The 17,655-nt window shown below is 42.9% G+C and overlaps 2 protein-coding genes across 3 annotated transcripts in view; one reads left to right on the forward strand and one right to left on the reverse strand.

Annotated features, from left to right (window-relative positions):
* The window catches only part of LOC149350851 (E3 ubiquitin-protein ligase AMFR-like), an 85,478-nt gene extending 78,093 nt beyond the window's left edge, over positions 1 to 7,385 (reverse strand). Inside the window, exons 1-2 of one of the 2 annotated variants that reach the window (XM_089580044.1) lie at positions 7,250 to 7,385; positions 6,653 to 7,026 (exon numbers count right to left, since the gene is read on the reverse strand). In XM_089580044.1, coding sequence (XP_089436170.1) covers positions 6,653 to 6,958 — 306 coding nt within the window. In that variant the 5' untranslated portion in view covers positions 6,959 to 7,026; positions 7,250 to 7,385. Of the gene's footprint in view, positions 1 to 6,652; positions 7,230 to 7,249 lie in introns of those variants that run through there. The other variant, XM_089580045.1, reaches the window with a different exon arrangement.
* Psf3 (DNA replication complex GINS protein Psf3) overlaps positions 7,355 to 17,655 on the forward strand; it is a 49,170-nt gene continuing 38,869 nt past the window's right edge. The window contains exons 1-2 of the mRNA XM_089580048.1: positions 7,355 to 7,582; positions 14,617 to 14,885. Coding sequence (XP_089436174.1) covers positions 7,462 to 7,582; positions 14,617 to 14,885 — 390 coding nt within the window. The 5' untranslated portion in view covers positions 7,355 to 7,461. The remainder of the gene's footprint in view (positions 7,583 to 14,616; positions 14,886 to 17,655) is intronic.

Below are 17,655 nucleotides of genomic sequence, written 5' to 3' on the forward strand. Positions count from 1 at the left end.
TAGAAGCCCAATTATCAGTGAGTGAATGAGCCGTTTATTTAGAAAGGGAGGCTCAAGGCCCTTTGTTGGGGAATCGGGTTGCTAAGGAAGGGAAAAGGGGTGGTCTAGCCACGCTGTACACTGCTTTGTAGAGGCCACTTATGTTAGCATATTTGCCAATATCTTCCTAGATGCCGTTCGCCCCGGCTCTGGTCAATGCGCGAAATTCCTCGACATCGGTGGGAAAACCATGCCTGGCGATGAGGTCGTCGCGTCCCTTGCGGAACCCTGAACAATGCCAAACTAGGTGGTACAGGTCAGCACGACACATACAGCCACAGTACGGGCAATTCATGATGTCTACATTGTCCATGAAAGTAACCTCTTTGTGATTACGACACAGGCCAACTTAATTTGCCCTCTGTGTCCCTTTAAAGCCTTGCTTTAGACCATGTGATCCAACCGCCCTGCCTGCCAATACAAAACCAAACTGCCATGATCTCTTTTTCATTTAATGAGATCCAGATTCTACCAGCTAATGTGCACAAAGCAATTAGAGCCATTAAAATACTATGCCATTAATGCCACTGCATCTCATTTCTTGTGCTCCCTTTCTTCCAATATGTACAGTCATGGCCAGAATAATGCAAAGCTTGCTTCAGCGATCAAATTCCTCTCATGCATTACCAAGCAAAAATTGAGCACTGATATTTAAGCAAGCGTCACTTGAGTATTTGCAGATTAACATAGACAACCTTTCTACTTCTTTTAGTTGATGCAACGCAAAAGACAATGGTGAAGCATACTTCATATTATTCTGGCTGCCCACCAAATGATCCATGGATGCATGCTCTGCAATGAATGTTCATTCAAGTATATTCAGCCACAAAATAGCCTGCTGGAGAATAAAACAACACTTCCATGCCACTCCAAACAAAAGGTAATAACCCTTGCAAAAGAAACAAGTATTTCAAGCCAGTTACAAGGAAATTTTTCCTGGGGCTGCTTCCCATGCATGCAGGTAAAACCACCTACCAACATATCCAACCCCATCTCTCTGTAAACACTACTATCATGTCTTTAAAGCAAACTAATTACCCTCTAGTAGAACACTCTTCCACGCTTATCAAGGTACCCCTTGTACGAAAATGTGTGGGGTGCTTTTAATACTTGGTCAGCCCTTGCACTCCTAGAGACATAGCTACCAATAATACCAGCCAACCACCTTGACAACAATGCAGACGGTCTGCAAAGAAGCCAGAATAAAAGACTCAGAACTAGCTAACAATTCGCATTACCATCCAGTAATGACAAGATTAGAGATAACGTACAGGTGGCACAGAATAAGACATGGAAAAGAACAGCATGTTCCCGCCGATACTTTGCACACAATTTCTAACAGTATATGACATGCCTGGCATTTTTCAGGCTCAGCAGACAAGTGTAAGGTTATAGCATATGAATCAACTAGCTAGGCCCAACTGTAATTATCCAGTCATCTAATACTCCAATTAGTAGCTACTGGCTGCATTGTGTTCTGACTGCAGAATCTTTCCAAAGTGAAAGATAAACATATCAATCATTCGGATTGTGTAACTGCACAAAAACAATTTACACCTCATACAACGATACATAGAGCAAGTACGATATTGCCTTTGTGATCACACATTTGCAACACAGGCACAACAGCACGACGCAAGGCTTACAATGGGTCAGACTGTTGCCAACCGTATGCTGTTGTCCACTGTATTAAATCAAGAATTTATGTTTTTACACAGTCCCAGCTACTCACAACGCATTGATAATGGTTTTTAATGCTGTGCTGTCATATTCCCGAAATGATATTGCCAGCCATCCCTTGCACCAAAATCCATACAATGCTTAATCCCTTACTTCTAGACTGCAAAGCATAAAAAAGGCAGTATTTCATTAGGAAGCAAGAAAAGAGAAAAGAAAAGAAAGAAAAAAAGAAAAGAGAAAAACTTCCAGAGTTGCATAACTGATAATCATCAAAGCACTCTCATAGCTAGCTTTTAAAGCCGCTGCTCCTCTTGAACACTGCCAAGTGATTTTCTTTTTCAGTTTCAAGTCCAGCAGCATTTCCACATAGCTGCTGAGCTGTTGCAACAACTTGTACCAAAATGGTAACAGTGGTGTAACCATGTGAGCAAACCTACTTCAAAAAACCAACCCCCATATCAAAGAGATACTAAATTTCACTTGTTGTATGGTTTACAGTAAGCTTTTTAACCTTCCATCCCAGCCCTTGAGCTATTATACAAAAAACACAGAAATAGAGGAGATATCTGGTAGTGCTAGGAAGTGAGGCTGGATACTACAGGACCCAGTAATCTAATACATCCTTTGTCCACAAGGTTTGCTCCTGAGCCATGCAGTGCGGCTAGCTTTGCAGTGTCAGGGTTCTGAATTCCTTGAAGGTGAAAGGAACTGTTGTACTCATTCCTCCAGAGCATTGGACTTCCTGGATTTCTGCCCCACTACACCACTTAGAAGCAAACCCTTCAGGCAGTATATTTTTGAAAAAACACTGCAATATCTTGAATGACACTGGTTGACATATTGATGCTTTTTATGCACTGCGCTTGGCATCAGTAATACCAATCTGGCAATATTTTCCTTCAAATGTAGTTATACCGTGCTCAATTTAAAGAGCCTTCTTCAAAAACAAACTGAAGTGTCATTTTTCTCAAGTGGTTTTGGTTTCATTCTTCGGTGTGAAACGATACTGTGAACTTCTTTGCGAGCACAAGAAATACAAACTGCCCATTTCAGAACGCTTTTCTAGAGAAAAGAGAATGTGTTAAAACTTGTGGAAATTGCAATGAAATTGGCTAAGCAGTACGTTTGCAATGTAAATGCAAAATGCAGAAAACTGTCTTTAAGGCATCATTTAGTATGCCTTTAAAACACTGCTTCCATTTGAAATGAGCTTACCGCATGCACACCTTAACAACTCTGATGTGTTCAATGCTGTCACTACCTATTCTCTAAAAATATTCCGGTTTAAAGGCATAATGTTCTAGACACCATATACATACTTGGCGTTACATTGATGCCGTGTGTAAAAGGTAGCCAAGTTTTCTTTCTGTCAGCCCTGACAGCTTGAAATTAGGAAGTTAGGCTTATATATAAATTCGAGGGAAAAGATATGGCAACACACCAGAAATAAACTAAGAGGGACAGCAAATAGAAATGGCATGCTGCTGTGCACCTATACCTGGAGCCAGCAGCTGAAATCAGCACTTGTTTATGTAGGTGAAAGCATTTGATGTACATTAAAGTTCTGCAAAGCAGTGTGTACTTGTTGTGAAGGTGTGAGCGTATGTGCAAAGGAAAAAAACAAATGCCATTCACTGGATAATTTGCAGAAAACCATCCAGAATGAGAACCACAAGCAACAAGGCCACATTAAAACACAGAAGGAATGCAAGCTAGTTTTAAGAAATTTTCTTGTTACCCAAGAAAGACCCAGAAAGTAAGCAGAAAAAGTGCGAAGCAAAGCTAGTGGTGGTGCCGCAATGCACTAGTCATAAAAGGTAGATGCGATCATGAAACAAGGTGCCATCCTTTGAGCACTATCATCGATAAGTGCAGAGGTTGTAAGATACAGCACATAAAACACAAACTTCACATTTTTCCAGCCTGCCTTAAGCACCATTGCATTTGTCACACCTTTCCCAACATGCCACTGAAGAAAGTATCAGATGCGCTTACTTGCAGCAACTGCACAATGGATTTGGGTCATGGCTGCATATACCCCACATTTAACCACAAAGGTTCTTTCCTGCTTTTAACCAGTGTTTTTTTTTTTCCCTCTCGTAGCTGCAGTCTTGATCACAATGTGAAGCAACCTTTTCCAGCAATGCATAAAGGCAGTAGACTAGAGTGAGCTTAAAAATAACAAAAACAAGTAATGCTAAAAAGTAAATACTCAACGTTCCAAGCAAAGTCATTACAGCAAGCTATGCTTTGATTACAGACACATTAGTTATTCTCAACAGCAATCAAAGTGCCCACTTGGCAACTTTTTCTACAGCTTTGTACTGAGGTGATATAAGGTGTTCTAAAGAATAAAGCATTTTTTTTGTGGATTTCTCAGCACCACACAAACTTCCCCCACTCTGCAACCCTAAAAAGAAAAAGTGCACAGAATCTTGAGCATCTGCAAAACAACTCAGTGGAGACCCCAAATTTTTTGGACTGTGTTTTTGCTTTGGAATGATGCGCAAGACATTAGTAAACATGGATCACCCATGGAATTTTTCAGCACTCAGTACATAATTTGAGTTGTTTCAGTTTCGGTGTCAGTTGCCAGACTATAGTTGCGACATCAAAAGTGAGCATGAGATCACGTGAGGCATATAAACACTGCAATATAACTGCTGCTTTGCCACTGTAATTCATTCAAACTCTTACGCTATACTGCTCCATATGCCTGAATGACATCAGGCGAACAAGAAGCTATCATGCTGCAGTTTTTGTATGACTCATGTGATCTGGTGCTCACGTGTGATGTCACAAGTCTTTCAACTCCTGAAACTGAATGCAGAACTGCATGGAAGAATAAATTAAATTATAAGTTAAGCACTGAGAGTAGGCAAATTTCCTGCGGTGATTCATGTTTATTAATGCCTTTTGCATCATTTGAAAGCAAAAATATAAGACAAAAATTTTGGTGTCTGTACCCCTTTAATGATTTGCATGTTAATTAGTATCCAAAACTTGAGACCATAACCAAGCAAACTAGGATATTAATGATTTGCTTGAGTACAGCATCCTCTATGTTCACAGCAGCTAACATACTATTGGGTCCCTCAGGTGGTGTATACTATGCGAGCTTTGACTAAACTGCAATGCAGCACTAAGTTTTGAGTACTTTCAATACGCAGGAGAGTGACTGATTGAAACTGACGTGCCTGAAGATAAAAGCGGTCCCCTCTTTGGCTGTCCCAACACCAGGAGCAGTCGTGGCTTTGAGGTGCGACGCAGAAACTCTCATCATGTGGCACCACTTTTGCTCCGAACAGTACATTAAGTGCTAACATAATCTGTTTCTATGCTCCTACAGACTCGCAAGGCAGTGTTGAATGTCCTCACTGCTAATAAATGACAATTTAAATGTAATGACAACCGAAATGTGGCCACTCGTGAGAATTTAAGCCTATGATTGCCTGTTTTATTTTGAGTACTTTCGAATACTGGCGATACTGAGAATACTATGTGGTGTGGTGAATTTCGGATACTGGTGAAAGCTACGAAAGCAAGCATAGAAGTACTATTCCTAGAGCATTAACCAGTAGCCGAACGCAAGCTATATGGTGAGCCAAGGACAACATCAGTTCAGAACACTTAAATTGTTTTGAAGCGAGCCAGATTGCTTAGCTTACTAAACGGGTTAAATGAAATATTTTTATCGAATGACTCTCCTGTGACTGAAGGATAATTTGTTGGCCAGCACACAGAGCTCATTCTTCCTCATTTTCACAGATCATTGTGGTACAGTTTAACTGGTTTAGGTTTAGTTTGGTTTATAGGGGTTTAACGTCCCAAAGCGACTCCGGCTATGAGGGAAACCGTAGTGAAGAGCTCCAGAAATTTCGACCACCTGGGTTTCTTTAACGTACACTGACATCGCACAGTGCACGGGCCTCTAGAATTTCGTCTCCATCGAAATTCGACCACTGCGGTCGGGATCGAACCCGCGTCTTTCGGGTCAGCAGCCGAGCCAACTTATCTAGCATCATGTCTGACAGTAAGCTCTACCAACCGCACGCATAAAATACGGCTAATACTAGCAACAGCAAAACACAGTGACACACCTTAACATTCAGCAAAGAATGCAATTGCTGCCTCAGTCCTTAGACTGAAACACCACAGACACTTATGAACGTTGTGCAACAACTCTCGAGTCCAGAATATGCCTTGTCTATGCTAGCTAGCTTTTGTTTTCTTGGCCATCCGAAATGATAACAAATGAAAAACGAAATAGCATAATCCACCCAATGCAACACCCATTCCGCATAATACTCGGAGTTTAATTTCACCCTTAACGTGAACGCTAGGTAGCTTCTCAATTACAAGTACAAATACTAATGTTCAGTTAAAAGGAGTTTCTAAAAACGCATATTGTCTCTGTTCTATGCAAGGATACAACCTCTGCCTCAGACGCCCCTTTTGAACCGTTGATCCCACACTTTACCCAGAGAAGAAGCTAAAGCAGCTCGATTGGCGCTCATTGAATGCGTAAAGTCCGCGAAGTTACGCATAAAAGACAGACAACAATCGCCCACAGAATGTTGCTCAGTCCACACGAAACTAAACCGTAGCTGATAAGGTTCTAAGACGACGGCAATGGCAGCATCACTACACGAGCTGATCGAAACGGACAACGAAGCAAAACAGCCGGTTATGGATGCGGCGTAGTACCTGAAGGCGACAAGACCAACACTCCCGAGAATTAGCGCCCATCTATCGCTCATATCGTGCAGCATACAACCTGCATCAGGGTCAACACCCAACGATAAAACAGCGAAGGAAAGGGATACTTCGCCTTCCCTGGCAAGGCATCCCCTTGCTGCCAAAGGTGGCAACCGCTACATGAGGCTTTAATCTGAGTAACGCTCACAAAAACAGACAGAAAAAAGCGACTCACCCATACGCAAAGTGGTTCTTGAAACATGAAGTAGACGATCTCCAGCAGCCGCCGTATGCAGTGATGCTCTAACAGAAACTGTTCAAGCGTGAGCTGATGGTTACTCACGAAAGTAAGGTTCCCCACAGTCATGGTGGTATCAATATCCGTAGTGAAGTCGAAGTTGAACGTCGCGTTGATTTTCCATTCCAGCTGTGAGGTGACTTGAACAGCATAATAAACAGATCCTGATAGCAGCAAGATGCTGATGACCGTGTACGCTTGCAAGCTTGGCAGGGGCAGCCGATCCAACAGTACCGCCGGCATGCTTGGCTCCAGGCTGAGTTCGTAGCTTGCAGATCACCAGATATCGAGAAAAGTCAGCATTTCTCTGTCTGGAAGAAAGGAACGACGGCCACTTTCTAACCTGACATCATTTTTTCTGCACCAGACGTCGAACGCTGCGCGAGAGGCGAGCTAAGAAATACTACGCCCGTGAAAATAGAGCACATTTGATTCTACGCCCGCGACGAAAAAATCAAAAACGTTGCGCTGGCTAGGAATAAAGGGTAGGTTTGCCTTCCCCCAACAGAAAACACCGTCGTAAAGACGACTTACGAGGGCTTTCTCGCTGGACGTACTGCGAGTCAGAAATACATCACGTTGCCGCGCAGGGATCCACCGCACTACTTCCTGAAGGCAGCCGAAGGCTCGCGAAGTGCTCGCGACAGAAGCGCAGGGCGCGGAAAGAGCGTGCTCCTACTCTCGTTCTCAGCGGCGGATTTCTCCCGCGTACTCTCCACCTGGTGGGCTGTGGCGGCAAGCTGAAAATGTCGTCCGCCTCTGGGAGCCGGCGGGTACCGTGCTTTGGGGATTATTTTTCGCTCGATGACATATTGACTACCAATGAGCGGGTGCCATGCAAAGTAGAAATTCCCATACCAAAGCTTGGTACGTATTCAAAGTGAATAATACGCGCTTTATTGCAGCAACAAGCCCTTTGATGTCACGACAGCGTGTTCAATCGAGGCAGATGTGAAGAATCCTTATGCCTTTCTTTTGATTGTGTGAACAAATATTGAAACTTTAAACTCGCATTTACGGTGACTGTGTCTTGCTTCTTCGAATCGAAGTCGCCTTACCATCAAGGCTGAGTGATCATTGGAAGTGCGCGATCTCGCTGAGTGCATGCTCAATCGACGTAGCTACAACTTGTGCATGACGTAGGTATACACGAATGAACCCAGCATTGTGTCCCTCTTGTACGTTTGTTTTGGTTATAGCAGATATATTTAAGGTTTGACCGCGTTCAGCATGCGGAGCGCAGCGTGATTATATTACTGTATGGCGCATTATTCTTAATTTGGTCATGGAAAGGTCGCCGGCTTTGGTAATAAGCGTCGTACAGTCGCCTGTTGTGCCGAACACACGCCACTCAAAGTTTGACGATGAAGGTGCGGGTTATGTATGTGAAAAATTAACGTAATGGACTTCGACACTTTGCCGTTTGAAGTTTCTGATACTGCATAATTAGGATCATAAATTATTCTTTTTGTTCATATTGTGCAAATTGCAAAATATATTTTGGCTTGGTGATTGCGGCACTCTTGCTTACACGTCTTACACGGGCTGTGTTATCTTTAATGATACGATAAGCGTATTAAAAATAGGCCGTATTACACCTTTCGTAGCCACAAAATCGTTTACCGAAGTGCTGAGTAAAAGATTACTTTCCTTTGCCTGTGAATAAGTTGCAACTTCTAATTATCTGTGACTATTCTAATTTGAAGCGACCCTATTCCTTTTATAATGTTGCTCCATAGCAAGTAAAATGTTGGTGACAAGTTTTCTTTTGCAGCAATTTGGGCTAACTTGTGTTGAGTGAATCAAGGGCAGTAATCTGCACATTGTATTTTGTCTGCTAAAAGCTGTGATGTGCATGTATAAAAATTCTGAACATGGAAAAAAACAGTGGTTTGGCTCTCTCTGGTAATGTTGATTGATGTTTGTCTGGCAACAAAAGACGCATTTATTGTGGAGAAAATTACTTTTAAAAATTTTCTGGCCACTTGATTCGATCTGGATGTCTACACTGAAAAGGACTCTGTGATCACCATTTTGAAGTGAATGGCGATGTAGCCTAGCTTCCGGCGTCCGTATCCACAAAACTGTGTCGACACGCCGTAGTTTACTTGCGAAATCGGCCGTTGGTAGTGACACCTGTATTTCAGAGTGCATTGTGCTCTCTGTCTTTTGTTTTTTGTCCCTTGCTGCTTTGTACCCTGAGTAGTGCAATAACAAAGTCAAGCATGAAAAACCAAACTAAGCCCATTAGTATCTTTACTGACCCGTATTTCAGTTTTTTGGCTTTTTCTATCTTGTAAATTCACGTTAAAGAACCCCAGGTGGTCGAAATTTCCGGAGCCCTCCACTACGGCGTCTCTCATAGCCTTAGTCGCTTTGGGACGTTAAACCCCATAAACCAAACCAAACCAAACCAAACCTCTCTTTTCTATGAAAGTAGCATCATTTTCGTTATCATGTGGATATCTTTTGATACATATCAACTTTAATTTCGCCTCAATGTCTCTCTTAGGCCGTCTGTCTCCTCCAACGTTAAACACGGTCGCCACAATGGCTTAGTGGTTATGGCACTTGGCTGCTGACCCGAAAGACGCAGGTTCAATCCCGGCCGCGGCGGTAGAATTTTGATGGAGGCGAAATTATAGGGTCCCGTGGGCTCTGCGATGTCAGTGCACATTAAAGAACCCCAGGTGGTTGAAATTTTGGAAGCCTGAGTCGCTTTGGGATGTTAAACCCCCATAAACCATAAACCAAACCAACATTAAACTTGACAGACTTGACCTGGCACATATGTGTAGATTTCTTCTTGTAAACCCACCATATCCACCAAAGAGCTCATGAGATTGGCGGTGCAGAATTCAGATTAGTTTTGTGATTTGTCCTGAGCTCACATTTTGTCCTTTGAATTGTGCTGTTTATGCACCTTTCTAAGTTTCTTCTAATCCTTTGCCATCGTTCATAATTTCTTTTCTGCAAAAATTGCTTTGTTGTTTCACTAAAACTGGAATAGGGCCCTTGGCCAGTCTATTTGTACAAGTAGGAAGGAGAGCACATCCACAAACTGATGGTGGGTGTAGTTGTTTTGTTAAAGTAATTGCTATAAAAGGAAGAAAAATGGGCATCAGCTACAAAAACTGCCACATGTGAGGCACCTGGTCTGTGGTCAATGGAAATAAAAAGGGGGTAGGGTAGAGAGATAGGTGAGCGGAAACAAGAGGCACAAACTGACAGAAGAGAGAAGGGACAGTCGATGAAGTTTAAGGTGCCCTGTTACAGTTTGCTTGTGGTAGTTTCCTATTTTGTAGCATTCGAGGTAGGATGCACAAATTCTCAGGGGTTTAGAGTTAGCCCACACAAAAGTGTTCTGTTCTTGTAAAAAAATCAAAAAGGATGCAGCATGATACATGACTAGAGCCATTTGTTTTTGTGTAAAACGCAATTCATGCACACCAAAGTAGTTTTGAACAGTCTACTAAAACCCACCTTCTACTCAAAAGTTGCCTTTCAAAAATGTATTCTGCCACTGGAGACAGCTGAACTTGACTACCACACAGAAATTAGCAGCTATCCTAAAACCAGTTCAGAAAAATGTCCATAGTTAATTTTTGATGATCTGGCTCTTGTCACCCTCCTTGAATCTCCTTTTAGTCCTTGTCATTCAAGGCAGGGCTTCACTTTCAGGTGAGGTTGAAATAGCCACTAAAAGCTTAATAACAAAAATTGTTATCATGATTGTAACAGTGTTGTCGGCTACTTGTCTGCTACTCAGTTCTAATGTGATAATGCATGTTGGAATGACAGCTGTGGTGCTGAGAAATTATCCTTGCTGTTAGAGCCCATGCAGGGCCTTGTCTGGTATAAAATGGCTGTAGAAAGGCTTCAGATGAAATTGGTAATAAAGTGGAAAAGGCATCTGAAGAACATCTAAACAAGAAACATGAATTCATAAAAAAATTTTTTCTTTTTACCTAGCTTTTATAGCTTCTTTGGGACATGACAGCACTGCTGTGGGACATGACAACATTTTGTCCCACAGCAGTGCTCATGGTTAATTTTCTCGGTTATATATAAAGCCACCAGAAAGACCCCAACTGTAGGTTATTTTCAAGGAAAACTTTATTTCTACCTGATTTTTGAATACGCTTGATTTTTACCCATGCCCCTAAACTTTGAGAAATATTCAGTTCGACAATAAAGGGCCTTATGTATGAATAGTTGTGCCATGGCACTGTTGTGTATAGTGCACTAGGCTGTGCGCTACTCATGTGCTATGCCCATGACCTTTTGGCACGCAACTGGTGTCAGCAGCAATGAAAAGACTGAGAGACAGGGAAGTGCCAGCTTCACTGAAAAATCTTTCAGGACCTGCTTTAGGAACTCTAGGTTGGTTGCCACGACATGTGAACGTTTGGCAGTGTCCGTGGATCACTATTTTAATCTTTCATTCTAACTCCAAGGACTTTATTTAAAAAACACACAAATATGAAAGAATATTTGACAAGACATGTAACCAAAGCTGGGAATCGTGTTCCCTAGTGCCATGACATGTGATATATCATATGCCATTGGAGGACTTCCTGAGGGTTTTCACATACTGTGCTTGGAGTAAGTGTTATTTTTTTTGTTATATTTTTCCTCAAGAATTGGGGCTATCCTTGTTTTGCACATATTTCGCCCCAGAGAGTCTTTTGTTGCAGCAAACATTTGTTGTGGCATCACATTTGTTAAATACCATAATTTACAGCGTGCATTATGTGGGCGCTGCATTTTAAGAACTGGAAATTTTCCACTTCCCAGACTAGCCATGGAAGTGGAATTTACAGTATCCTTTTTTTTTTTCCCCAGTATAACCCAGTGCTGCGTGAAATGCCCAATGTGATTTTAGGAAGCTTCGGGATACTTGCACTGTGCTTGTTGCCATTATGGAACTGACTGATGGCAAGAGTGCTCACTGGCACTACAGTAAAACAAAGAGTTCAGTTAGATACTACATTCTGATAGAAAAACAGCACAGAGACTATGGACAAAGTAGTAAACAGGACCGGCGCTTGCACTTGCTATCTCGATTTCGAAGAACTTGAATTTATGCTGTAGTGTGCAAGCGGGTGGTGGAATCCTGGGAAGTGATTCTTTGTCAAGGTATTATCAATGGCTTTGCTAAAACCTAAAGATGAAAGTAAGAGCAAGGATACTGAAGACTATGACGAGTCTTTTTTCAACATAGAAACGGCAGATTTTTTTGTTCTAACAACCTGGATCATATTAATCATCTTGTGCACGTACATTTTTGTACACAGATTACATGTCTGGTTCCTGGAAATCGTTTATCTGGTGCAGAAAGTGTAGGAAAAAAATTCTTTTTTGAGTCAAAATTCAACCTTGAGGGCAATGCACCATGTGCACACTGTATATTGGAAATTATGGTATTTTCAGGTTTACTTCTCAATGCCAAGGGATACTTCGATGTCTTCAACGACATTACTGATTGCTTGATGAGTGCAGTAAATGCAGCCTATTAGTATGAAAGCACTCATACTCTCACCATCACCAACCAAGAATCTTGTCCGTGTTGCGCGTAATAAAATAAAATCAAACAAATATCAACGACTAGGAACCGAACCCGTGCCAGTGCGAACAGTTCAGCTTCGCAGGCTACTGCGTGAGAGCACTAGGTTATCCTGCAGTCGGTCACGCATTGTGTTAAACTGCAACACACTCTTGCGCTGTACATTGCACATCGTCGTCTTCCATCTGCGACGCGAACAGATCAGATCAGCTTAACCTCAGTCAGATCTTAACGTGCTGATGACCCAGCGAAGCAAAACCATGAGCCAACAAGGCTAAACACATTCCTTTGCGCACCTGCTGGTTGAACCCCTATCAATTTTTTTGATAAAGCTTGTCTAGAGGTAATGTTTGTGACAGCTTGTTTAAAATGTACTGAACATCATCTAGAGCAAGTGTGGGATGTATAAATCATCTATAGTGTATTTTGAAGCATTGTAGCTTATGCAGCTGCATGCTACTGACAAACAACCTTACTGGCTTAACTCACCGAAGTGTGTGCTCACCATTTATCTGTAAGTGCAGTTCATGTATGCATTGGGCTTTGTGTACCTCCCAGAAATGATTTCCAGATTAGCTGGAGTTAGCCGGTTTTCATTCACCTTCTGGTAAAGAGCAAGTGAACACTGAGCTCAGATTCAACCTACACGCCCCATTATTCTTGCAACTTTCTTGCGCATGTTTATCAATCAATTTCATTCATTTTCTTGCTTTTATTGCTTTCGGAAATTTTCTAACCTGTCACTGTTTGTTTTCTTTGATGCTAACTTATATAACTTTCTGTTTGTGTTTCATTTGGCATCAATCTTACTATTATTTGTTTAGGGCAGGGGTTCTCAAACTTTTTTGCTTGGAGGAACCCCAAAAGCCTTCAATAAGTTCCAGGGAACCCCCCCCCCCCCCCCCCCCCCACCTCGCTTTCACTTACCAGCAATGTTGTCGTGTGCATTTTTGCAAAGAGAGAGTTGCAAAAGTTAAATGTTTATTGCACCCAAGCTGCCCAAGGGCAGCTTTTTTCTACGATTCCTCCATCTGTAGTGCTAGATGGGAAATAAACTTTGATTTGAATACAAATACTAATGTGATGGGTGGTACTGCTTCCCTTTTGAGAGCAAGTCAAAGCGTGGCTCAGCAGCACTCAGAGCCAGTCTCATATCAGCTGCCGGGTCAGGGCCAGTGAGGGTTCTCGCGGAACACAAGAAGACAGCCCGCGGAACCCCTGTGTTCCGCGGAACCCAGTTTGAGAACCCCTGGTTTAGAGCATGTTTTTTTTCAAGAGAAGGTAAAAGGTAAGGTGTTCTGTTACTTTGAGATGAAAGATTCTGTGCCTTGTAAAGAAATAGAATGTATGGCAAGTGGTGATTCCTTAAAAATTTTCATGCTTCATTAATCATAGAACTGTAAAAGGATACATGCTTTAATCTGTAACTTTCTTTCGGCCTGTACAAATGAATCTAGCAAATGAACTTTCTTTCAGCCTGTGCAAATTAAACTCTGCAAAAAGCTGAAGAGGTCATATAGTATGTGCCCCGCCGCGGTGGCTCAGTGGTTACGGCGCTTGGCTACTGACCCGAAAGACGCGGGTTCGATCCCGAAATTCAGGCGAAATTCTAGAGGCCCGTGTACTGTGCGATGTCAGTGCACGTTAAAGAGCCCCAGGTGGTCGAAATTTATGGAGCCCTTCACTACAGCGTCGCTCATAGCCTGAGTTGCTTTGGGACATTAAAGCCCAATAAACCAAACCATACAGTATGTGCTTTCACTTGGATCTTCCTGCTTTCATGAAGTCTTGCCTGGCACATTTTGTTAAAGGCAGAAGTATCTTACTTCAGGTTCTTTGCTATGAATCCTGGATTACTGACATTATGTTTCAGGTGCCACTATCAAAGGTTTCGGTTCGAGATTCTAGCCGTACATTTTATTATTAAAACTTTTTACCTTGCTTTTAATAACAGTGATCTGGCATACTAAAGACCAAACAGTTATGAGTCAAAGGCCATCTAGTGAAACCTAAGAATTTTCTTTTACTGAGGTAGGCTGGTGTCATTCCAGATAAATAGTCTTATATTGGAGCGTACATTCTGGACAGCATGGAAAATCTTATGTGGCACTGAGCTTTCTGGAAAGCTGGAAAAACTTTTCAGTGTATGTTGCTTCAAGTGGACTGTAGAAATTGTTTCAGTGGAATATTTAGCACTGGTGATGTGTAAAGGATGAAATTTATGGTGTGTGTTGTGATATAGGCTTTGAACACTAATTGCTTTACTGCATTGAACTCATCGTTGGCATATATTGGCTAATAGAGAGTGATTTTGTTATCCAATTTATTTCATTAGGGTCACTGAATACATCTTCAAAAGAAGAGGACCTCAAGCTAGGGACAAAGCTTGATCTACCATACTGGCTAGCAGCACCTCTGCTAAGCCGCCGCATCGTTTCTGCTGAAGTACCCAAGATATACAGGGAAACATACCGAGAAATCCTGAGTGCTGACGCTGTTGCTGTGGACCTTTTTCGACTTCAGCCACAGTACTACAAATTTGGGCTGCTCATACAGAAGCTTCCTCTATCGGATGCGGAGTACGTCAACAACAGCCTCATTGAGGCAAGTGATTTTTTTTTTAATGCTTTTTGCATGTACAGCCTTTTGTCAAAGATATGCAGCCAAAGAGTTTGATCCTTAGTGGGGTGCTCTGGCTCCCCTGGAGGTCCAGAGTATCCAGGACAAGAGCTCCTCTCACCTTATCTTCAAAGTATACTGCGCACAAAAACAAGGACATGAAGGTTGACACAACATCCTTGTTTTTGTGTCTCGGTATACTTTGAAGATATGTCTGACCGACTCACCCAACAACGCACTCTTTTATCCTCTCACCTTCGAGAGATATAGAGTGCAGATGATGCAGAAGGAGCCGCACTGTAATCTCCAGAGGCAAATCCGTTGGGCTGTATGTTTTTGACAGATTGTGCATCACTGAGGCATTAGCAAAATATTCAGTTAGTCAAAAATCTTTGCAAAACATGCACTTTTATTAGTAATCTTTTTTTTTTTCTCAAAGCCAAACATTATATACCCTACTTGTGAGCACTTCAGAAAATGTTACATGAGAGCTTAGCATTGTGCACACAAGGAGTTGGCATGCCACTGTTCTCTTGCATCTGTTTAGCTCAGCTCTGTTGTTGGTCTTGCGGAATACAGCTTGAAGGCGTCACTTCAACATAATTCAATAAAATTCCCTTGAAAGTGCAACTGGGCACAAAATACAAAGAGTGAAGAAGCGAGAGGAAAAGCACTTCTGTACTTGTCTGGATTGTGTCCCCTGTTGCACTTTCGAGGATATTGCAACAATGTCCTGCCTTGGAATTAATTCATCCATGACTGGGCTGAAATGGAAAGGCGGACCAGTGTATTGATGTGGTTGGGGACTTTAATGCGCATAAATTTAATCAAATGATGTCAAGTTTATGGAAGCCAGCTGTATTTGAATTTTACACTGTTGTAATTGTTATTACAGCTGGCAAAGATAGTGTAGTGTACTGTCATTAATGTGCATTAAGAAAACAAAGGACTGGAAGGAATTGAGACTTTACATTCGCCTGTATTTATTCCTCGGCATATTTACAGTGGCGCCACTGTTGCGCCAAATGCGCCAAACCAAATATGCTGTGCGATCCTGATAAAAATCGGCAAAATTGTGCCAAACTGCTCCAAACTCGCTGCTTTCGAATTAGGCGTAGTGCCGTGCGCCGGTTATCCAGGCAGACTTGACCTTAAAAAGGTCAAGGTCCGTTGAAGCTTACTTATAACGAACATGACTGTTCGTTATAAGTAACATGACTGTCGCGTGGAATTGTTTCCTTGTGTCCCGAAGTTTGCAGTGAATGGACAAAAACGAACGTCGCAGCGCGGGCCTACTGGTGTACTTTTTATCTCGTATGCTTGTGCGTGGAGTCTTCGGTCCGGCGAAGTTTTGGCACGAGTTTTCGAGCCGCTGCTTGTTTGTCTCGCTTACAAAACACGAGCAGCACATGCTTCAAGATGGAGGCCGATCGACGTCATCAAGTTTGCGTGCCTAGCATCCACCTTTCATCGGCATAATTCCGATTGGCCGGCCGATTAGGCTTCGAGTGAGTCATACGATTGGTGGTCGCTTTTAATTGTGACACTAATATAATTTGGAGGTATAGTTCACACACGCAGATATGGCGAATTTCGCGCATAAGGCACATTGCATCTATCAGAATATCATCTTTCAAGGGCGTCCGCAGAACTTTTTCCAAGGGGGGGTACCCGATGTCCGGGGATGGGGGCAGCGGTAGGTTAGCACCAAAAAGGAACTAGTGCATAAATAATATCTAATTCTACGGGGGGGGGGGGGCAACCTCCCCCCCCCCCTTGCCCCCACTTCCGGACGCCCATGTCTTTTCTGACTAGTGTTCCTGTATATGCTCCTGTTATAGCTGACCAGCGACAGCTTGTGGGGATCGCGCTGACGGTACGCGCGGTACGGCGGAGACGCGTAGATAACGGCTCTATGCTGGGCAGTCAGATTTTTGCACCCAGTAAATGGCAGTTACTCTTGTTAAATACATTTGGGAAAATCTCGCAGCCAGCTTGGCCGACGGCAAATCCGCCCGTCTACTTAAAGGCTAAGAGCCATGCAGTTGCGCAGGTTTGGCGGCAATATTTTTCATCTGAAAGGGGGGGAGAGAACAAGAAGCGTGTAGCTCCACTCCGCATCCGTCCCGCGAGATTCGCACCCAACTCGGGTAGCCTCGCAGTGAGCTCGGAAGTTCCTGAGAGACAGGGCAACGCCCCCCGTTCTCATAATTTTGACTCTCATGTACAGTCTTAGTCAAAAGTCCTAAGGCCAAAGGCTTTTCGCTTCAGCCGCATAACAGGTCCATTACGGCACTGTTAAAGACCGAATGACCGTGAAATGCTAGCAGAAGGTTTCTCCTTGCGGTAGAGAAGCTTCCTGCTTGACTAGTCTTCTGAATGATCCGCTACACGGAGCATTCTATAGGAACATTCATTTCGCTGCAGGTGAACGCTGAGGCCTTAACACTTTTGACCAAGACTGTACGTTAGCGGTGGCGATCGCGGCCGTGCGGCACGTTCCCCCACGTGCGATTCTGGCGTTTTTTCGACTTCGTTGCAACCAAGCACCGCGTCTAGAGACTTTCGATCTATCCGGTTTTAACTGCCTTGTCTGTCTAAATCATGCTAGGCCAGTGTTTGTTGTAAATTCGCCCAGCTGCATGCATGAGTTGCTGAGTTTGCACTGCGCCATTCGTTTGGTTTGGTTTATCGGGTTTAACTTCCCAAAGCGACTCAGGCTATGGGGACGCCGTAGTGAAGGGCTCCGGATAAT

This window comes from Amblyomma mixtum, chromosome 3 (assembly GCF_055824585.1).
Source record: "Amblyomma mixtum isolate Tamu chromosome 3, ASM5582458v1, whole genome shotgun sequence".
Lineage (NCBI taxonomy): Eukaryota > Metazoa > Arthropoda > Arachnida > Ixodida > Ixodidae > Amblyomma > Amblyomma mixtum.